The following is a 24,051-nucleotide window of genomic DNA, read 5'->3' on the forward strand; positions in this document are numbered from 1 at the left end:
TACACCTTAGCCGAATACATTTAAACTCAGTTTTTCACAATTGCTGACATTTAATCCTAGTACAAAATCCCTGTCTTAGGTCAATTAGGATCACCACTTTATTTTAAGAATGTGAAATATCAGAATAATAGTAGAGAGAATGATTTATTTCAGCTTTTATTTCTTTCATCACGTTCCCAGTGGGTCAGAAGTTTACATACACTCAATTAGTATTTGGTAGCATTGCCTTTAAATTGTGTAACTTGGGTCAAACGTGTCAGGTAGCCTTCCACAATCTTCCCACAATAAGCCAGTCGGCCACCAAAAGCGCTGGCGAATAGACGCAAGAGTGCCTCGAACACCGGGATGACCAGCTAACTTGGCAGAGACACTGCAGCAAAGAACAGCCACGGTGATTTTGGCCCATTCCTCCTGACAGAGCTGGTGTAACTGAGTCAGGTTTGTATGCCTCCTTGGTCGTACAAGCTTTTTCATTTCTGCCCACAAATCTTCTATGGGATTGAGGTCAGGGCTTTGTGATGGCCACTCCAATACCTTGACTTTGTTGTCCTTAAGCCATTTTGCCACAAATTTGGAAGTATGCTTGGGTCAATGTCCATTTGGAAGACCCATTTGCGACCAAGCTTTAACTTCCTGATTGATGTCTTGAGATGTTGATTCAATATATCCACATAATTTTCATCCCTCATGATGCCATCTATTTTGTGAAGTGCACCAGTCCCTCCTGCAGCAAAGCACCCCCACAACATGATGCTGCCACCCCCGTGCTTCAAGGTTGGGATGGTGTTCTTCGGCTTGCAAGCCTCCCACTTTTTCCTCCAAACATAACGATGGTCATTATGGCCAAACAGTTATATTTTTGTTTCATCAGACAAGAGGACATTTCTCCAAAAGTACGATCTTTGTCCCCATGTGCAGTTGCAAACCGTAGTCTGGCTTTTTTTTATGGCGGTTTTGGAGCAGTGGCTTCTTGCTTGCTGAGCGGCCTTTCAGTTTATGTCGACATAGGACTTGTTTTTACTGTGGATATAGATACCTTTGTACCTGTTTCCTCCAGCATCTTCACAGGGTCATTTGCTGTTGTTCTGGGATTGATTTGCACTTTTCGCACCAAAGTATGTTCATCTCTAGGAGACAGAACGCGTCTCCTTCCTGAGCGGTATGACGGCTGCGTGGTCCCATGGTGTTTAGACTTGCGTACTGTTGTTTGTACAGATGAACGTGGTACCTTCAAGCATTTGGAATTTGCTCCCAAGGATGAACCAGACTTGTGGTCTACAATTTTTTTTCTGAGGTCTTGGCTGATTTCTTTAGATTTTTCCATGATGTCAAGCCAAGAAGCACAGAGTTTGAAGGTAGGCCTTGAAATACATCCACGGGTCACCTCCAATTGACTCAAATGATGTCAATTAGCCTATCAGAAGCTTCTAAAGCCATGACATCATTTTCTGGCATTTTCCAAGCTGTTTAAAGGCACAGTCAACTTAGTGTATGTAAACTTCTGACCCACTGGAATTGTGATACAGTGAATTATAAGTGAAATCATCTCTGTGTAAACCATTTTTGAAAAAATTACTTGTGTCATGCACAAAGTAGATGTCCTAACCGACTTGCCAAAACTATAGTTTGTTAACAAGGAATTCATGGAGTGGTTGAAAAATAAGTTTTAATGACTCCAACCTAAGTGTATGTAAACTTCCGACTTCAACTGTAGATATCCAACTTCAGCTCAGGGACTCAAGACAAACTGAAATGAAATTGGAACAAATTCTAGTGCTCCCTCAATAGTTTACTTAATATTCACCTTAGACTGCAGAGTGTTTGTCATCTGCTTGATATGTCTATTCTCCAGGGCCTCTTGGTATTTGTCTCAGACATTTATCTCAGTACTGTGCATATAATAACTGCCATTTGTCTGAATGTGTTTTGAGAGGGTTATTGGAGGACTGTACTGTTTGTACAAAAGCCTTCTCTCTCAGTTTTCTAGATGCTGGTGATTGTAATAAAGGCTTCCTCTCTCTCTCTCTGTGTGTGTGTGTGTGTGTGTGTGTGTGTGTGTGTGTGTGTGTGTGTGTGTGTGTGTGTGTGTGTGTGTGTGTGTGTGTGTGTGTGTGTGTGTGTGTGTGTGTGTGTGTGCGTGTGCGTGTGCGTGTGCGTGTGCGTGTGCGTGTTGTAGATGCCGGTCGTATGAGGACTGTTGTGGGACGCGGTGCTGTGTCCGGGCTCTCTCCATCCAGAGACTATGGTACTTCTGGTGAGTTCCCCCAAGACTAGCATGCCAGTCTAGCTTCTCATCCTACTCTATTTGATATACTCCCTCCTACTTCCCTCCCTGCTCTATCTCTCTCTTTTCTCTTTGTCTCTCTCGCTTTCTCTCTCTCTCTTTCTCTCTCACTCGCACTCTCTCTCTCAACCCTCTTCTCTCTCTGTCTCTACCCAACTTAGCCCCTGTATGTACTTGTGTGCATTTATGCATAAGACACTGGTTTGTTCATAGAGTTTATGGTCCTATGGGAGCACCTTTGCTTTTGCTTAGACCATGCCCCTCACGTGAGGGTTTCTTGCTGCAGCTTAGAATAGCAACGCTGGCTCACAGTGAAATGCTTCCCACTGGGCACAGACGTCAATTCAACTTCAATGCCACGTTGGGTCAATGTAATTTCATTGTGGAAGCAACATTGATTGACCAGCGTATGCCAAGTGGGTTGATTGTTGTGACATGATCTTAATATGCAATTCAGTCATTGTAGAAACTGCTCTGTGCATGCATTAGGGCTGTCCCGACTAAAACAAATCTTGGTCGACCAAGAATCGGCTGACATTTTTAAACGTATATTTTCCATATATTGACACATCCTATGTGTTTTAATCAAATCAACAATATTCACTGAGCTTGTCTGATGCTTTAAGCACACAGTTTGATTAAATAACGAAGACACACAAATTACTAGCAATTGATTTGATAGTGCTGGGCTAGGCTAAGACTTGCTGCGCTGTGTTAAAAAAAACACGGGGTGACTGTGACGAGCATCCAGTTGTCTCTTTCTCCTCCCTCCTGCAGCGAACACCACAGAACATCAAAGTGTTTATTGCGCTGTCCATGTGGCTGAAGGTGCAACATAATTAAAGCTATTTTGACTGAAAAGTTATGTTTCTGAAATCCCTAATTTGTTTAGGAAAAGCATTCCCTATTCCCTCATCCCTTGCTCTCTTTAGACCTAAGACCTATTCGCACAGGACTAGTATTACTAGAGAACGTTGGTTATGTAATGATTAGTCCAGAATGTCAGTTTTTCCAGAAGATGATTCGGACAGGATAATTGTTTTTCAAACTGCTCCATGTAATTCTTTATTTTTTCCCAATAAATTGGCAGTTAGGATGCTAGCCTGGAGGTTTTTATTCTAGGCGTGAATATACAGTGGGGCAAAAAAGTATTTAGTCAGCCACCAATTGTGCAAGTTCTCCCACTTAAAAAGTTGAGAGAGGCCTGTAATTTTCATCATAGGTACACTTCAACTATGACAGACAAAATTAGATTTTTTTTCCCCAGAAAATCACATTGTAGGATTTTTAATTAATTTATTTGCAAATTATGGTGGAAAATAAGTATTTGGTCACCTACAAATAAGCAAGATTTCTGGCTCTCACAGACCTGTAACTTCTTCTTTAAGAGGATCCTCTGTCCTCCACTCATTACTTGTATTAATGGCACCTGTTTGAATTTGTTATCAGTATAAAAGACACCTGTCCACAACCTCAAACAGTCACACTCCAAACTCCACTAAGGCCAAGACCAAAGAGCTGTCAAAGGACACCAGAAACAACAGACCTGCACCAGGCTGGGAAGACTGCATCTGCAATAGGTAAGCAGCTTGGTTTGAAGAAATCAACTGTGGGAGCAATTATTAGGAAATGGAAGACATTACAAGACCACTGATAATCTCCCTCGATCTGGGGCTCCACGCAAGATCTCACCCCGTGGGGTCAAAATGATCACAAGAACGGTGAGCAAAAATCCCAGAACCACACGGGGGGACCTAGTGAATGTCCTGCAGAGAGCTGGGAAAGTAACAAAGTAAAAGTAACAAAGCCTACCATCAGTAACACACTATGCCGCCAGGGACTCAAATCCTGCAGTGCCAGACGTGTCCCCCTGCTTAAGCCAGTACATGTCCAAGCCCGTCTGAAGTTTGCTAGAAAGCATTTGGATGATCCAGAAGATTGGGAAAATGTCATATGGTCAGATGAAACCAAAATATAACTTTTTTGGTAAAAACTCAACTCGTCGTGTTTGGAGGACAAAGAATGATGAGTTGCATCCAAAGAACACCATACCTACTGTGAAGCATGGGAGTGGAAACATCATGCTTTGGGGCTGTTTTTCTGCAAAGGGACCAGGACGACTGATCTGTGTAAAGGAAAGAATGAATGGGGCCATGTATCGTGAGATTTTGAGTGAAAACATTCTTCCATCAGCAAGGGCATTGAAGATGAAACGTGGCTGGGTCTTTCAGCATGACAATGGTCCCAAACACACCGCCCGGGCAATGAAGGAGTGGCTTCATAAGAAGCATTTCAAGGTCCTGGAGTGGCCTAGCCAGTATCCAGATCTCAACCCCATAGAAAATCTATGGAGGGAGTTGAAAGTCTGTGTTGCCCAGCAACAGCCCCAAAACATCACTGCTCTAGAGGAGATCTGCATGGAGGAAAGGGCCAAAATACCAGCAACAGTGTGTGAAAACCTTGTGAAGACTTACAGAAAACGTTTGACCTCTGCCATTGCCAACAAAGGGTATATAACTAAGTATTGAGATAAACTTTTGTTATTGACCAAATACTTATTTTCCACCATAATTTGCAAATAAATGCATTAAAAATCCTACAATGTGATTTTCAGGATTGTTTTTCCCTCATTTTGTCTGTCATAGTTGAGGTGTACCTAAGATGAAAATTACAGGCCTCTCTCATCTTTTTAAGTGGGAGAACTTGCACAATTGGTGGCTGACTAAATACTTCTTTGCCCCACTGCATAGTATTTCAACATGTCCAGGTGATAGGTCACAGATAGATAACTCGAACTGGGTTCCCAAGTTTCTAAACCATACCAAACCATCTTTCCTATAGTGTTGCCATAATATCTGAATTGCGGAAGTGTGATCGTAATCATTAGGATATTTAGTGATCCACAGTACGTCCTAAAACTAATTCCGTCCGAATAGGGCACCTAGCATGGACTTGTAGATGACCTGGAGGCAGTGGGTCTGGCGACGAATATGTAGCGAGGGCCAGCCGACTAGAGCATACAGGTCGGAGTGGTGGGTCGTATAAGGTGCTTTAGTAACAAATACGGATGGCACTGTGATAAACTGCATCCAGTTTGCTGAGTAGAGTATTGGAAGCTATTTTGTAGATGACATCGCCGAAGTCGAGGATCGGTAGGATAGTCAGTTTTACTAGGGTAAGTTTGGCGGCGTGAGTGAAGGAGGCTTTGTTGCGGAATAGAAAGCCGACTCTAGATTTTATTTTAGATTGGAGATGTTTGATATGAGTCTGGAAGGGTGAAAGGTATTTTCTGTATGTTCAAATGTATATTTTCTAGGACGCTGAAAAGGCATCTTTTCCAGACGTTGAAAAATATGTACTTTCCAGACGTTGAAATTTGGTACATTTTTGGTTCTGAATGAAGGTTGAAAATACTTATTTTCCAGATGTTGAAAATACGTACTTTACAGACGGGGGTGTTGAAATCAGACTCATATTTGGTTCTGAATGAAAGTTGAATACGTCATTTATAGATGTCTATATTTAGACCAAAAACCAATGTCAGTGGATGTGGAAATCAAGGCCGGTCTGGAACTGCACCAAGAAAAGATGTCCAAAAGGCGTTGGTGTTGGTCCATGTTTACTGCGGTGTAGCCTACAGTGTTGCCTGAAATTTAATTTTATGAATGCTCATCTATGTGGTAAGCCTACCATTTGTAAAACACCAAAAAACAAAGTCCGGACAATACCAAAAAAAGACATCCAAAAGATGTCTGCTTGTGCTTACTTGGTTGTAGCCTACCATGTCGGCCCAAGGGCATTTTATGGATGCCCATCCATGTGGTAGGCCCACCATTTGTAAAACAGGCCATTGCTTTGGCTTTATTTGTCCTGATTCCTGTGACTAATCAATTTGACTATTTATGCACTGAGTATCAGTTACCCAACTTTATAAGGATTTATAGTGAGCCTATTCGCAATGTGTTTACACAGCGGGTAATGCAGAAGCAATTTTTTCTCGCTGTAGTCAGCTTGTCAATTTGTTTTACAGAAACAAACTTGAAACCACTGATCATGGCAATGGGGTGAAACACCTGGACAACAGTGATTGTCCATTTCATAATGTCCATTTTACTTGGTCCTGTTCTGATTTTAGGATATGTTGTTTGTTAACATGACAGTTCACATTTGATTTGATTGTGCCCATATAGGTTAGGCTGTTTGATCTGAGAAACCTGCATGATGTAAAAAGCGTCCTTCTCATTACATTGTCATACATTTTTTATCTCCAGCCCGTAGGCTTCAGAAAAGGCCACATACTCTTTATACCATATCCAATATCTGCTACATTTTTTATATATTTTTATTTCACCTATATTTAACCAGGTAGGCCAGTTGAGAACAAGTTCTCATTTACAACTGCGAGCTGGCAAAGATAAAGCAAAGCAGTGCAACACAAACAAAAATACAGAGTTACACATAGACAAATGTACAGTCAATAACACAATAAAAAAATCTGTATACAGTGTGTGCAAATGTACTAAGGAGGTAAGTGTAAGGGTTTTCTGGTGAAAGAGAAGCGGACCAAAAAGCAGCATGGTGGTTATTCATGTTCTTTAATATATAAAGAAACTACACATGAGATAACTAACAAAAACAACAAACGTGAGAAAACCTAAAACAGTCCTATCTGGTGCAAACACAGCGACAGGAACAATCACCCACCAACACACAGTGAAACCCAGGCTACCTAAGTATGATTCTCAATCAGAGACAACTAATGACACCTGCCTCTGATTGAGAACCATACTAGTCCGAAACATAGAAATTCCCAAAACCTAGAAAAACAAACATAGACTGCCCACCCAACTCACGCCCTGACCATACTAACTAAATACAAAACACAGGAAATAAAGGTCAGAACGTGACAGTAAGGCAATAAAGAAGTAATTACAATTGAGCAATTAACACTGGAGTGATAGATGAGGATGTGCAAGTAGAAATACCGGTGTACAAAAGAGCAGAAAAACTAAATAAAATATGGGGATGAGGTATGTAGTTGGATGGGCTATTTACAGATTGGCTGTGTGCAGCTGCAGCGATTGGTAAGCTGCTCTGACAGCTGACGCTTAAAGTTAGTGAGGGAGATATATGTCTCCAACTTCAGCGATTTTTGCAATTTGTTCCAGTCATTGTCAGCAGAGAACTGTAAGGAAAGGAGGCCAAATGAGGTGTTGGCTTTGGGGATGACCAGTGAAATATACCTGCTGGAGCGCGTGGGTGTTGCTATGGTGACCAGTGAGCCGATATGAGGTGGAGCTTTACCTAGCATAGACTTATAGATGACCTGGAGCTTCGAATATGTACCGAGGACCAGCCAACGAGAGCATACAGGTCGCAGTGGTGGGTAGTATATGGGGCTTTGGTGACAAAATGGATGGCACTGTGATAGACTGCATCCAATTTACTGTTGGAGGCTATTTTGTAAATTACATCCCCAAAGTCAAGGATCGGTAGGATAGTCAGTTTTACGAGGGTATCAAATCAAATCAAATCAAATCAAATCCAATTTTATTTGTCACATACACATGGTTAGCAGATGTTAATGCGAGTGTAGCGAAATGCTTGTGCTTCTAGTTCCGACAATGCAGTGATAACCAACAAGTAATCTAACTAACAATTCCAAAACTACTGTCTTATACACAGTGTAAGGGGATAAGGAACATGTACATAAGGATATATGAATGAGTGATGGTACAGAGCAGCATACAGTAGATGGTATTGAGTACAGTATATACATATGAGATGAGTGTGTAGACAAAGTAAACAAAGTGGCATAGTTAAAGTGGCTAGTGATACATGTGTTACATAAGAATGCAGTCGATGATGTAGAGTACAGTATATACATATGCATATGAGATGAATAATGTAGGGTAAGTAACATTATATAAGGTAGCATTGTTTAAAGTGGCTAGTGATATATTTACATCATTTCCCATCAATTCCCATTATTAAAATGGCTGGAGTTGGGTCAGTGTCAATGACAGTGTGTTGGCAGCAGCCACTCAGTGTTAGTGGTGGCTGTTTAACAGTCTGATGGCCTTGAGATAGAAGCTGTTTTTCAGTCTCTCGGTCCCAGCTTTGATGCACCTGTACTGACCTCGCCTTCTGGATGATAGCGGGGTGAACAGGCAGTGGTTCGGGTGGTTGATGTCCTTGATGATCTTTATGGCCTTCCTGTAACAACGGGTGGTGTAGGTGTCCTGGAGGGCAGGTAGTTTGCCCCCGGTGATGCGTTGTGCAGTCCTCACTACCCTCTGGAGAGCCTTACGGTTGAGGGCGGAGCAGTAGCCGTACCAGGCGGTGATACAGCCCGCCAGGATGCTCTCGATTGTGCATCTGTAGAGGTATGTTTGGCAGCATGAGTGAAGGAGGCTTTGTTGTGAAATAGGAAGCCTATTCTAGATTTAATTGTGCATTGGAGATGCTTAATATGAGTCTGGAAGGAGAGTTTACAGTCTAGCCAGACATCTAGGTGTCGATGAAGATGGCTGCACAGTACTGTCTTTTATGCCATGGCGGTTATGATATCATTTAGTACCTTGTGCGTGGCTGAGGTGCACCCGTGACCAGCTCGGCCGGCAGGGAGAACTTGTGGGAGAACTTGCACAATTGGTGGCTGACTAAATACTTTTTTGCCCCACTGTACCTGGATAGTATGACAGAACTCTGCAGGCTATCTCTGCAGTAGATTGCAACTCCTCCCCCTTTAGCAGTTCTATCTTGATGGAAAATGTTGTAGTTGTGGATGGAAATTTCAGAATTTTTGGTGGCCTTCCTAAGCCACGATTCGATTCAGACACGGCTAGGACATCAGGGTTGGCGGAGTGTGCTAAAGCAGTGAATAAAGCAAACTTAGGGAGGAGGCTTCTGATGTTAACATGCATGAACCCAAAGCTTTTACGGTTACAGAAGTCAATAAATGAGAGCGCCTGGGGACACACAGGGCCTGGGTTAACCTCTACATCACCAGAGGAACAGAGAAGGAGTAGGATGACGGTATGGCTAAAGACTATAAGAACTGGTTGTCTAGTGCGTTGGGAACAGAGAATTAAAGGAGCAGATTTCTGGCCGTGGTAGGATGGATTCAGTGCATAATGTACAGACAGGGGTATGGTAGAGTGCGAGTACAGTGGAGATAAATCTAATCATTGAGTGACGATGAGAGAGGTTGCATTTCTGGAGGCACCAGTTAAGCTAAGTGAAGTCTTCGCATGTGTGGGGGGTGGTACAAAGGAGCTATCTAAGGCATGTTGAGCGGGACTAGGGGCTCCGCAGTAAATAAAACAATGGGAGCTACCCTAAACAACAGTATACAAGGCATATTGACATTAAAGAGAGGCAGAAAGCAATCACAGGTTTTGATTGGGAGAGCTAAGGGGTAAACAGCTAAGACAACAGCAACGGGTAAAAGGCTGATGAATGGGCAGAGCGGGTCAGTTAGCTACACACAGGGCCTGAGTTCGAGGCTGGGGCCGAGAGATAAACAAAATGAAGTACCGTGTTAATGAACAGTCCAGTAGGTGATGAAACAGGGAGCCGTTCGGTAGTCATTACTACGCTAGGCTAGAGGGAGACACGGCGTTCAGAAAGCTAGCTGGCTGGGGCTAGCAGATGGGTCTTCACTGACATCCAAGACGCAGAGGCCAGTTGAGAGCCAAATTATGTCAGCAGACCGTGATGGATCAATTGGATCAATTGGCCTGGACCCGTCTGTGTCGACAACGGGTCCAGGCCAATTGGCAAGAGAGATATTGTAGTTGGTTTGCATTGTTGGCTAGCCAGGAGATGAGGCTAGCACGAGGCTAACTGGTCTTATTTCTGTATATATATTGATGATTTATAAATCCAGGGACATTTAACAGTTAGGCTATTGATTAAATGTTCAACTACAGAAATCTCGGTCGACCAACAGCCTATCGACCAAACAATCGACTAGTCGACTAAATGGGGTCAACCCTAGCATACATGCATGTTAGTGATGCGCAGGTTGACTCATAAACTGCAGTCCCCGCAGTTATATCCACAGGTCAGGCGGGTTTAGGGTCATTAAATATTGTGTGTTTGAAGCATGGGTTGAATAAGAGGAAACAATAGCCTACCTACAAAAAGCCATGAATGTATAATTATTGTGCAATTTATATCTATAGGCTACATTGAGGTTTTTATTCATTATTCTAGGCTATCTGGCATTAGTGCATAAGCCTAAGCTTTAGGGTCTAACTGTACGCTTGTCTATACGCCATGGCTAAATGCTTTTAGGAACGGGCAGAAAAAATGTACATCGATCCACTGAGGCAAAAAGGACAATGTCGGAGTTGAATTCAAATAGAGAGTTGGAAATAAAGAGAAGGGAGGGCCAGAAAAGTAATGTTTGGGAAAGAGTATGTGTGATGATTATGAGGTGCGATACAAATTTGACAGTCACAAGAAGGTGACTTCAAGTAGGCATATGAGATGTCAAGGAAACTGTATGTAGCCTACTCTTCAGATCAGACACTGACTGTAGGGCCTATAACCATTTATTTATTTATTATTGTTTAACCTTTATTTAACTAGGCAAGTCAGTTAAGAACAACCTGTTGGGGCTAGGGGGCAGCATTTTCACATTTGGATGAAAGGCGTGCCCAGAGTAAACTGCCTCCTACTCTTTCCCAGATGTGAATATATGCATATTATTATTACTGGTGGATAGAAAACACTCTGAAGTTTCTAAAACTGTTTGAATTATGTCTGTGAGTATAACAGAACTCATATGGCAGACAAAAACCCGAGAAGAAAACCAAACAGGAAGTGAGAACTCGATTTTGAAAACAGTGCCATTTGATGTCCATTTTAGATATGGATGTGCATGCACTTCCTAGGGCTTCCACAAGATGTCACCGTCTTTAGATTCTGGTTGTATGATTCTACTATAAAGGAGGGGCTCATAATCCCCTAGGGGAACGCTAGCCATAACAAGCTAGAACACATTCTTATTTACAATAACCTTTATATTAACTCCTTCAGAATTAATAATTTCTCACAGTAAAATGATACACTTTGGCTACATTTTGACTGGAACAGGAGTGGAGAAAATTATTTATTTCTTTCAGCATCCCGAGAGAATGCAAATGCACAATTAGATACCTTCTGTAAAAGGCATTATCTTTATTAGCATCATTAATGCTGATACTATTTCAACCAAATCAAATATGCATTCAAGTCAAACTGAAATATTATCAGAAACATGGATTGTTTTCACAGATTTCTATTTCCAAAACCAGCCGGTCAAACTGATGTCATTTGGACAGATTTTGCACAGAAAATCTTTCCATTTTTTGGGGTAGAGTTATTGCATTCTCTCCCCGGTCCCTAAATGCCTTTGCTCCGCGAAAGTAGAGATGACAGAGAAAAACTTTACTGATGTCAACTATATATACTGAACAAAAATATAAACGCAACATGTAAATTGTTGATCCCATGTTTCATGAGCTGAAATTAAAGATCCCAGAAATGTGAGCATTTTTCCTTTGCAAACATAATCCATCCACCTGACAGGTGTCGCATATCAAGAAGCTGATTAAACAGCATGATCATTATACAGGTGCTCTTGTGTTGTGGACAATAAAAGGCTACTCTAAAATGTGCAGTTTTGTCACGCAACACAATGTCACAGATGTCTCAAGTTTTGAGGGAGCAGACAATTGGCATACTGACTGCAGGAATGTCCACCAGAGCTGTTGCCAGAGAATTTATGTTAATTTCTCTACCATAAACCGCCCCCAACGTCATCTTAGAGAATTTGGCAGTAAGTCCAACCCGGACAAAAATTCACAAACCACGTGTAACCAGGCCAGGACCCCGAAACCGGCTTCTTCACCTGCGGGATTGTCTGAGACCAGCCGCACGAACAGCTGATGAAACTGAGGAATGTATCTGTCTGTAATAAATCCCATTAGTGGGGAAAAACACATTCTGATTGGCTGGACCTGGCTTCCCTTCCAGGCCCACCCATGGCTTCCCCCTTCCCAGCCATGTGAAATCCATAGATAACCATAGATTAGGGCCTAATGAATGTATTGTAATTGACTGATTTCCTTATATGAACTGTAACTCAGTAAAATCTTGAAATTTTTGCATGTTTCATTTATATTTTTGTTCATCCTAGATTGAAGCATTCCTGCTTTTGATTTATGATATTTGTAATGAACACGAGGGGAGACAGAGATCTGGTTTCAAGGACCACAGGAGGAGGCAGGTAGCTGGGTCCAGGGGCAGGCAGAAGGTCATACACAGGGGGTCCAAAAAGGCAACAGTACAGGCAGGGAAAAGGCTAGTAACGTCATCTGGGAGATCAGGCAATAGGTTGATAACAGGAAATCCGATAGGCTGAAGTACAGACAGGGAAAAGGCGTCTTAGTGAGGCAGGCAAAAACAATCATAGACGTGAGGATTAAATTACAGGAAAACCAGAGCACCGACTAGAAGTGTGTCACAAAACAAACTATCTCACAATGATGGGGTGCAAAGAACGGAACTAAATAGTGTGTAATAATGACATACAGGTGTGTGAACAGGTGATCAGAATTCAGGTGATTGGGATCTGGAGAGTGAGCTGCGTTCAGGGGATCTACGTGTTTGAGAGTGTTAGCTGGAAGCAGACGTACCAATATTCTGGTGAGCTAGGGTTTATTTAGTCTACTATGGAAACATAATGACAAGAAAAGCTACATGTATCTAATTATAGACAAGTTGACTAAGAAATAGCCTACCAAAATGTCTGGTTTTATAAGCAGAAACTTATACTAATTGTACAAAACATTAGGAACACCTCCTAATTTTGGGTTGCACCCACTTTTGCCCTCAGAACAGTCTCAATTTTCGGACCATGAACGACAAGGTGTTGAAAGCATGCTGGCTCCAATGCTTCCCACAGTTGTGTCAAGTTCGCTGGATGTTCTTTGGGTGGTGGACCATTCTTAATACACACGGGAAACTGTTGAGCATGAAAACCCCCTGCAAAATTGAGTTCTTGATATACTTGAACCGGTGCGCCTGGCACCTACTACCATACCCCATTCAAAGGCATTTAAATCTATTGTCTGGCCCATTCAGGGATGGGTTATTAGCAATGCATGACTGTTCATGCTTCAGCATAGAGGTTCATCTTGACTTTGGTTTGTTCTTTAGTTCAGTACACCTGTTTGAGAGAAAGGTCCGTATACTATATTTTACAACAAATCCTTCACCTCAAATCAAATGTTATTGTCACATGCTTCGTAAAACAACAGGTGTAAACTAACAATTAAATGCTTACTTATGATATCTTCCCAACAATGCAGAGAGAAATAATAGAACAATTATGCATGAGAACTAAATACACAATGAGTGGGCTAATGATAACTTGGCTTTATACACTGAGGACCAGTACCAAGTCGATGTGCAGAGGTAATTGAGGTAGATACAGTACCCTCAGAAAGTATTCACACATTTTGTTGTTACAAATTGGGATTAAAATTGATTGACTTGTCATTTTTGATCAACCATCTAAATAAAACAGTAATATATCTTGAGGAGATAAGTATTCACCCCTTTAGACAATATATGTTAAACACCTTTGGCAGACATTACAGCTGTGAGTCTTTTTTGGTTAAGTCTCTAACAGCTTTGCACACCTACAATATTTCCCCATTACTCTTTGAAAAATTATTCAAGCTCTGTCAAGTTGGTTGTTGATCATTGCTAGAAAGCCATTTTCAAGTCTTGCCATAGATTTTCAAACCGATTTAGACAGAACTGTAATTAGGACACTCGGGAACATTAAACGTCATCTTGGTAAGCAACCCCATTGTAGATTTGGCCTTGTGTTTTAGGTGATGGTCCTGCTGAAAGGTGAATTCGTCTCCCAGTGTCAGTTGGAAAGAAGACTGAACCAGAATTTCCTGTAGGATTTTGCCTCTGCTTATCTGTATACTGTTTATTTCTATCAACAACAAAAAACTCCCTATTCCTTGCCGATGACAAGCATACCCATAACATGATGCAGCCACCACCATGCTTGAAAGTATGAAGAGTCATACTCAGTGATGGGTTGTGTGGGATTTTCCCCAAACATAATGCTTTGTATTCAGGACAAAACATTTTCTTTGCTGTATTACTTACAGTAAGTGCCTTGTAAACAGGATGCATGTATTGAAATATTTTTTATTCTGTACAAGCTTCCTTCTTTTCACTCTGACATTTAGGTTAGTATTGTGGAGTAACCGCAATGTTGTTGATCCATCCTCAGCTTTCTCATTTCACAACCATCAAACTCTGTAACCGTTTTAAAATCACCATTTGCCTCATGGAGAAAAACCTGAGCAGTTTCCTTTCTCTCCAGCAAATGAGTTAGGAAGGATGCCGGTATCTTTGTAGTGACTGGGTGTATTGATACATCATCCAAAGCCTAATTAATAACTTCACCATGCTCAATATTTTTTTAACACACATCTACCAAATTCACTACTTGTTTGCACGACCTTACAGATAATTGTGTGTGGTACAGAGATGGGTAGTCATTAAAAAAATCATGTTAACCAATATTTTTGAACACAGAATGAGTCCATGCAAATTATGGGATTTTTTAAGCACATTTATTCCCTTGAACTTATTTAGGCTTGCCATAACAAAGGGTTTGAATACTTATTGACTCAAGACATTTTTTAATTTAAAAAAAAATGAATTTCCCCAAAATTCTACGAACAAAATTCCACTTTGACATTATGAGGTATTGTGTGTAGAGAAGTGACACAAAATCTAAATGTAATCCATTTTAAATTCAGGCTGTAACCCAACAAAATCTGGAAAAGTATAGGGGTGTGAATACTTTCTGAAGGCACTGTATGTACATATACAGTGGATATTGTTAAGATAATTCAATTAAAATACTCTGTCTGTTACTAAGAATTTGTAAGGTTCTTATTAAAACGAAACAGACAGAGGCCAGTCTACCATAGTCAGCATGTTTATTTACAAGAGCTCTGCTTATCATTTCCTGTACATTGGTCTATATACATCACATTTCGCCATAAATGTCCCTCCTCCTCTCAGAGACAATGACAATATAGTTCACAAGTCTTCTCCTACTCATACATTGTCTGCCACCTGTTATACAATCTACTACAAGCCCAAGGTCTCTCCCCTTCCTGGGTGGGGACAGAATGTCCTGTAAGGAACACAGTAGAACAGCTTGTCTGTCGCTAGCTCTTCTTATTTGTTTCACACTTGCACCCTGCTTTCATATTAAAAAGAAACAAAAAGTCCTTGTTCTAATTCTGACTAGAACTACACACATCAGATTTAGATTTATGATTCTGATATATATTTCATACAATCATACAGTGATCGGGTAGAAATATGTTAGTTATAGTTCTATGTTAAATGTATACATCATTTAGTCATTATTCATAAAATTCATAAAAGATATAGAAAGTCACCACCCCCTTTCAAAATGTTCACATTGTGTTGCCTTACAGCCTGAAATGAAACTGGCTTTATTTACACACAGTAACCCACAACCTCCTGGTAAATTATTTTTTTATCTGAAAATTAATTCAAATTAAAACAGCAAAATACCCTATTTGGATAAGTGAACACCACCCTGAGTTATACTTGGTGGAACCACCTTTTGCTTGAATTACAGCCATGAGTCTCTTTGTTTTCGTCTCTACTAACTTTGCACACCTAGACTGCGCAATATTTGTCTATTCTTCCTTGTAGAATTGTTCGAGCTCAGTCAAATTGCATGGTGACTGCACTCTTTAAGTCATTTATGTCGGGGCTCTGACTAGGCCACTCAAGGACATTCAGGTTCTCCTCAAGAATCTGTCTGTAATTTGCACTGTCCATTTTGCCTTTTATCCTGACAACTGCTCCAGCCCCTGCTGAATAGAAACAACCCCAAAACAGGATGCTGCCACCGCCTTGCTTTACTGTAGGCATGGTGTTCTTTGGGTGGAAAGATGTATTGGGTTTTCACCAGACATATCGTTTTGCGTTCAGGCCAAAACGTTACATTTTGGTCTCATTGTAACGGCCGTTGGTGAAAGAAGGTGAGGACCAAAGTGCAGCGTGGTGCATGTTCATCATTTTAATGGTAAAGCTGAACACTAAACAACAAGCAACAAAAGAACAACCGAAACAGCTCCGTCAGGTGCAAAACGCACTAAACAGAAAATAACTACCCCCACCACACAGGTGGGAAAAGGCTACCTAAGTATGGTTCAACATCAACTGTTCAGAGGAGGCTGCATGAATCAGGCCTTCATGGTCGAATTGCTGCAAAGAAACCACTACTTAAGGACACCAATAATAATAAGAGATTGCTTGGACCAAGAAACACGAGCAATGGACATTAGACCGGTGGAAATCTGTCCTTTGGTCTGATATTTTTAGTTCCAACCGCCGTCTCTTTGTGAGACGCAGAGGTCGCCTGTGTGGTTCCCATCGTGAAGCATGGAGGAGCTTTGCTGGTGACACTGTCGGTGTTTCTGCAGCGATACGCCACCCCATCTGGTTTGTGCTTGGTGGGACTGTCCTTTGTTTTTCAACAGGACAATGACCCAAAACACACCTCCAGGCTGTGTAAGGGCAATTTTACCAACAAGGAGAGTGATGCATCAGATGACCCGGCCTCCACAATCAACTAACCTCAACCCAATTGAGATGGTTTGGGATGAGTTGGACCGCAGAGTAAAGGAAAAGCAGCCAACAAGTGCTAAGTATATGCTCTTCAAGACTATTAGAAAAGCAATCCAGGTGACTACCTCATGAAGCTGGTTGAGAGAATGCCAAGAGTGTGCAAAGCTGTCATCAAGGCAAAGGGTGGCTACTTTGAAGAATTTCAAATATTAAATATATTTCGATTTGTTGAACACTTTTTTGGTTTTGATGTATTTTTTGATGTCTTCACTATTATTCTACAATGTAGAAAATAGTAAAAATAAAACCCTTGAATGAGTAGGTGTGTCCAAGCTTTTGACTGGTACTGTACATGATTGCCCAATTTATATAGATACTGGGCTATTGGGATATAATTTTACTTGTGTAATAAGAGTCCAGACTGTCAAGGATGGACTCTCTAACGCCATTAAATTGAGCATATAAGGTCTTTCAAAGACTACCATTGATGTCAGAGGACTCAATGCATGGAGTCTCCACACCGCGTGGCCGCGGCCACCCTACTCTGGTGGTCATTCTCTCTTTCTCCCCTTACCCATCTGTCTATCGCCTCCTTTGAATTCCATGCTGTCACAGTTACTAGCCCTTTCAAGCTTAACATCCTTATCATTTATCGCCCTCCAGGTTCCCTCGGAGAGTTCATCAATGAGCTTGATGCCTTGATAAGCTCCTTTCCTGAGGACGGCTCACCTCTCACAGTTCTGGGCGACTTTAACCTCCCCACGTCTACCTTTGACTCTTTCCTCTCTGCCTCCTTCTTTCCACTCCTCTCCTCTTTTGACCTCACCCTCTCACCTTCCCCCCCTACTCACAAGGCAGGCAATACGCTCGACCTCATCTTTACTAGATGCTGTTCTTCCACTAACCTCATTGCAACTCCCCTCCAAGTCTCCGACCACTACCTTGTATCCTTTTCCCTTTCGCTCTCATCCAACACCTCCCACACTGCCCCTACTCGGATGGTATCGCGCCGTCCCAACCTTCGCTCTCTCTCCCCCGCTACTCTCTCCTCTTCCATCCTATCATCTCTTCCCTCCGCTCAAACCTTTTCCCACCTATCTCCTGATTCTGCCTCCTCAACCCTCCTCTCCTCCCTCTCTGCATCCCTTGACTCTCTATGTCCCCTATCCTCCAGGCCGGCTCGGTCCTCCCCTCCCGCTCCGTGGCTCGATGACTCATTGCGAGCTCACAGAACAGGGCTCCGGGCAGCCGAGCGGAAATGGAGGAAAACTCGCCTCCCTGCGGACCTGGCATCCTTTCACTCCCTCCTCTCTACATTTTCCTCCTCTGTCTCTGCTGCTAAAGCCACTTTCTACCACGCTAAATTCCAAGCATCTGCCTCTAACCCTAGGAAGCTCTTTGCCACCTTCTCCTCCCTCCTGAATCCTCCTCCCCCCCTCCTCCCTCTCTGCAGATGACTTCGTCAACCATTTTGAAAAGAAGGTCGACGACATCCGATCCTCGTTTGCTAAGTCAAACGACACCGCTGGTTCTGCTCACACTGCCCTACCCTGTGCTCTGACCTCTTTCTCCCCTCTCTCTCCAGATGAAATCTCGCGTCTTGTGACGGCCGGCCGCCCAACAACCTGCCCGCATGACCCTATCCCTTCCTCTCTTCTCCAGACCATTTCCGGAGACCTTCTCCCTTACCTCACCTCGCTCATCAACTCATCCCTGACCGCTGGCTACGTCCCTTCCGTCTTCAAGAGAGCGAGAGTTGCACCCCTTCTGAAAAAACCTACACTCGATCCCTCCGATGTCAACAATTACAGACCAGTATCCCTTCTTTCTTTTCTCTCCAAAACTCTTGAACGTGCCGTCCTTGGCCAGCTCTCCCGCTATCTCTCTCTGAATGACCTTCTTGATCCAAATCAGTCAGGTTTCAAGACTAGTCATTCAACTGAGACTGCTCTCCTCTGTATCACGGAGGCGCTCCGCACTGCTAAAGCTAACTCTCTCTCCTCTGCTCTCATCCTTCTAGATCTATCGGCTGCCTTCGATACTGTGAACCATCAGATCCTCCTCTCCACCCTCTCCGAGTTGGGCATCTCCGGCGCGGCCCACGCTTGGATTGCGTCCTACCTGACAGGTCGCTCCTACCAGGTGGCGTGGCGAGAATCTGTCTCCTCACCACGCGCTCTCACCACTGGTGTCCCCCAGGGCTCTGTTCTTGGCCCTCTCCTATTCTCGCTATACACCAAGTCACTTGGCTCTGTCATAACCTCACATGGTCTCTCTTATAATTGCTATGCAGACGACACACAATTAATCTTCTCCTTTCCCCCTTCTGATGACCAGGTGGCGAATCGCATCTCTGCATGTCTGGCAGACATATCAGTGTGGATGACGGATCACCACCTCAAGCTGAACCTCGGCAAGACGGAGCTGCTCTTCCTCCCGGGGAAGGACTGCCCGTTCCATGATCTCGCCATCACGGTTGACAACTCCATTGTGTCCTCCTCTCAGAGCGCCAAGAACCTTGGCGTGATCCTGGACAACACCCTGTCGTTCTCAACCAACATCAAGGCGGTGGCCCGTTCCTGTAGGTTCATGCTCTACAACATCCGCAGAGTACGACCCTGCCTCACACAGGAAGCGACGCAGGTCCTAATCCAGGCACTTGTCATCTCCCGTCTGGATTACTGCAACTCGCTGTTGGCTGGGCTCCCTGCCTGTGCCATTAAACCCCTACAACTCATCCAGAACGCCGCAGCCTGTCTGGTGTTCAACCTTCCCAAGTTCTCTCACGTCACCCCGCTCCTCCGTTCTCTCCACTGGCTTCCAGTTGAAGCTCGCATCCGCTACAAGACCATGGTGCTTGCCTACGGAGCTGTGAGGGGAACGGCACCTCAGTACCTCCAGGCTCTGATCAGGCCCTACACCCAAACAAGGGCACTGCGTTCATCCACCTCTGGCCTGCTCGCCTCCCTACCACTGAGGAAGTACAGCTCCCGCTCAGCCCAGTCAAAACTGTTCGCTGCCCTGGCCCCCCAATGGTGGAACAAACCCCCTCACGACACCAGGACAGCGGAGTCAATCACCACCTTCCGGAGACACCTGAAACCCCACCTCTTTAAGGAATACCTAGGATAGGATAAGTAATCCCTCTCACCCCCCCCCCTTAAGATTTAGATGCACTATTGTAAAGTGACTGTTCCACTGGATGTCATAAGGTGAATGCACCAATTTGTAAGTCGCTCTGGATAAGAGCGTCTGCTAAATGACTTAAATGTAAATGTAAATGTCTCTTTCCCTTGTAAGGTCAGAAAATCTTCCAGCTCTCTCTTTCTTTCATGTATCTCATTCTGGCTGTAAGGCTATGTACATATTGCATTGGAGTTGACGAAGCTCGTATAAAGTTCTGAATAAACGTTCAAGTTTTGCCGTCTGTGTTTGCAGGCTCCTGCTGATGATGGGCGTATTGTTCTGCTGTGGGGCAGGGTTTTTCATCCGCAGACGCATGAACCCCTCCCCACTTCCTGAGGACACCTTCAATGTGTCATTCACCAGACACCCAATGACAGCTTCAGGTGAGTCACAGTCACACCCACCGCCTTGTGCCATGTCCTCTTCCTCCACTTCCTCTTCTTCATATCATACTTATACATCCAATCCCTCTCCCATTCTCCCTACCCTCACTATATATCCTATTTCTTTCCAAGTACACCTCCTTCATTTTCTCGCTCAACTCCCCACTCCCACATCCTCTCTCCAGATCTCCTTCACTTTATCTCCCACTCCACCCATCTACTCATGTCCTTGTCTCCTTCTCATTTCATTGCTAACTATTCCACAGTATTTTATACACAGCAGTACAAAGGAACTTTTCTCAGTTTGCTCCAGTCCTCAGTAACTTCTGATATCGGGACAGATGGGACCTGTGTCTCTGATCTCATACAGTACAGTGATTGACTCTACTACTGATTCTGGATCTGCGTCCCAAATGGCACCCTATTCCCTTCTCCTCTCTCTCTCATACACACACACTCTCCTCCAAGCCCCTGCAGTCACTGACCTGGAAATATTGGTATTAATATTTAATGTTCTGGCTCCGGAGGGAATTGGAGTAAAACATAATGGTGCTAATATTCCATATGTCATCTGTGTTGAGGTGTAAAATGTAATATGTTCTAGTTCAGTCCTGCACCATGGTCCATCCTTGTCCCTGAGTGGACCAATGGAAACTGAGCTGTTGGAGAGTAATGCTGCTTATTCATATTCATGCCTGTAACACATACTCTCTAAACCCAAACATCACTCATCATCATCATCAGTGCAGCTTTCACTATAGCAGTCAGGAAATGTAGCAGGCACAATGCAGAAGTCTAGAGGATAGTGGTATTGTGTGTGTTGTGATCTGCCCTGTATTGCTGGCCCGTTATTTAGGTCAACCTTACGAAATAAAACTTGACACAATACATAGTGCATAGATGGTGACCATGGTAAATTCCATTAATTTCTCTACTCTCTTTGTCCTCTAGGACTGCAGCAGCCCGGCATGCAAAACTATGGAGCCTCAGGAGGGATGATACTCACACCTACATACCCCATACAGACCCATCCCCCCCCGGTCCACCCCTCCCACATGGCAGCACCCTACCCACACCCTCCCCCTCCCGCCTACTGCAACCTCCCTCCTCCACCCTACGAACAGGTACTGCAGGCCTCGGAAAAGAGGTAACCAGAAGGAAAAAGACATTGGAATTAATTAAATTATTTCAAACCCTTTAGAGTTCTCAACCCTGCCACAGCTGACAGCAGAGATGGGTCACTGGCCCACGTACGAGTAGAAAGCGAGTCTGGTATGGTAATGGAATAGCATCTCGATGGTTAAAACATCTATGCTCATTAAGGGCTGGTTTCCTGGACACAGAATAACCCTGATCCTGGACTAAAAAGCATGCATTGAAACATGTATTATAATAGCTTTTTTAGTCCGGAACTAGGCTTAATCTGTGTCTGAGAGCAGCCTCAGTTTGAATCACAATGGATTTGTCTCAGTGCTTGTTTTCATGTCACCTCTCTAAGATGTCGACCAGAGGTGAGACCCAATGGTATAAAACAGACATGGATCCAAACAGTTTGTCTATTAACAACTAGCCTGCCTGCCTGCATGGTGCTCTGTCAACAACACTGTGTCAGCTGGAAGAGCAGCATCTATCTGAGCATAACTCAGATCACCCACTCAGGATACTGTATTATTGCCCACTATCTGTTATGTTTTTAATATCACTGCTGTCATAGCATTTAGTATCTCTAGTACAGATCAGTAGATTAGATCAGATCAGTAGCATTTAGTATCTCTAGTACAGATCAGCAGCCTAGTACAGATCAGTAGATTAGATCAGATCAGTAGCCTATAATACTGTGGACATACTGTAGAAATACCAACTCTGTTTCCCTTTGTGTCCCTCAAAATGAATGTTGTGTATGTCTTCCAGTGGAGGCTGCGGAGGGGAAAACGGAGCAAATGGAATGGCATCAAACACATGGAAACCATGTTTGATGTATTTGATACCATTCCACTGATTCCACTCAAGTCATTACCACGAGCCTGTTCTCCCCAATTGAGGTGCCACCAATCTCCTGTGATGTCGTCTATATTTTATTAAAGTAGTGTTGCCAATAATCTATGCAATTTGCTAATGAATTCAGATGTAGATTGTGGTTGTTGTTTCTCACAATGTTTTCACGGTATCCTGAATTAGCATCGTACACAGTTAACATGTATCACCAGCTTGCCTAATAAAGTTTGGCTCTGGGGTAAGTGATTAATCTGGAAATGTATTGTGTTCCTTCCAAATGGCTCAAGATAATGTCACTACAATGCTTTGTACACAGATACCTAATCTAATATTTCTCATCACAAGTTTCTGGTGTTCACTTTTCTCATTCAACAATAATCCTAATACATTATTTTAAACCACCAGGTGTCAGTCAACATCTGTGTAACATGACTGATTTTCAAGCATGATCCAGCTCTTATATTCTGTACTCTGGAGGCAAGCTGTTGGGCTGTACTGATGTAGAACACAAACCATTGATTTCAGTATCCCATTAGTTCACTCATTTCCAATGGATTTTCATTTTAAGTGGATGCCACACATCAAATCCTATAAATGGGTGTTTTGTACATGCCCTGCAGAGCTTTTTTTAATCGATTAATTTAAAAAGCTTAAAACATGTTAAATGAACCCTTGGTTTATTTCCAACAACTCTTAATAAAGAACTAAATTAAATTACTGTAAGCCACACTCGTTACCAAAAACGGTTCTCTGAATGGAGAACTACAGTGAGTTTACACTATAGACATTGCAAGCACTGACAGGCTGACATTCTAGAGATGTATTTTCCTAGTGTGAAGCAGCAGCACAGCAGCAGTCAGTGGCTCACAGGATTACTCTCTTCACTGAATACAAAACCCTGAGGATATTAGCATAATGTCCCCAATTGCTTAATGACGCAATTACATGCTATTTATCCAACATCCTAAATGTAATCCACCGACTCAAAATATTTGTTCACAGTAAGAGCCATCTGTATCACAAGACACTGTTACACAATGATGCTCAGTAGTCCATACAACTTGTGTGTGTGTGCGTGTGTACCCGCACTACATGATTCACCTCATCCACATTCAAACCTTACATGACAAATGTGCTCTGACTGAGGCACCTTCAATCTAGATATACTGGTTTGGGTTCCGCTGGTATACAGCAATCTTTAAGTCATACCACAGATTCTCAATTGGATTGAGGTCTGGGCTTTGACTAGGTCATTCCAAGACTTAAATGTTTCCCCTTAAACCACTCAAGTGTTGCTTTAGCAGTATGCTTTGGGTCACTGTCCTGCTGGAAGGTGAACCTCCGTCCCATTCTCAAATCTCTGGAAGACTGAAACAAGTTTCCCTCAAGAATTCCCCTGTATTTAGCGGCATCCATCATTCCTTCAATTCTGACCAGTTTACCTGCTGATGAAAAACACCCCCACAGCATGATGCTGCCATCACCATGCTTCACTGTGAG

The 24,051-nt window shown here is 43.0% G+C and overlaps 1 protein-coding gene across 1 annotated transcript in view; it reads left to right on the forward strand.

Annotated features, from left to right (window-relative positions):
- Nucleotides 1–22,797, forward strand: part of LOC124009393 (vesicular, overexpressed in cancer, prosurvival protein 1-like) — a 28,460-nt gene extending 5,663 nt beyond the window's left edge. Inside the window, exons 3-5 of the mRNA XM_046321187.1 lie at nucleotides 2,177–2,254; nucleotides 20,426–20,556; nucleotides 21,508–22,797. Coding sequence (XP_046177143.1) covers nucleotides 2,177–2,254; nucleotides 20,426–20,556; nucleotides 21,508–21,707 — 409 coding nt within the window. The 3' untranslated portion in view covers nucleotides 21,708–22,797. The remainder of the gene's footprint in view (nucleotides 1–2,176; nucleotides 2,255–20,425; nucleotides 20,557–21,507) is intronic.
- The last annotated feature ends 1,254 nt before the right edge of the window (nucleotides 22,798–24,051 follow it).

This window comes from Oncorhynchus gorbuscha, linkage group LG22, assembly GCF_021184085.1.
Source record: "Oncorhynchus gorbuscha isolate QuinsamMale2020 ecotype Even-year linkage group LG22, OgorEven_v1.0, whole genome shotgun sequence".
Lineage (NCBI taxonomy): Eukaryota > Metazoa > Chordata > Actinopteri > Salmoniformes > Salmonidae > Oncorhynchus > Oncorhynchus gorbuscha.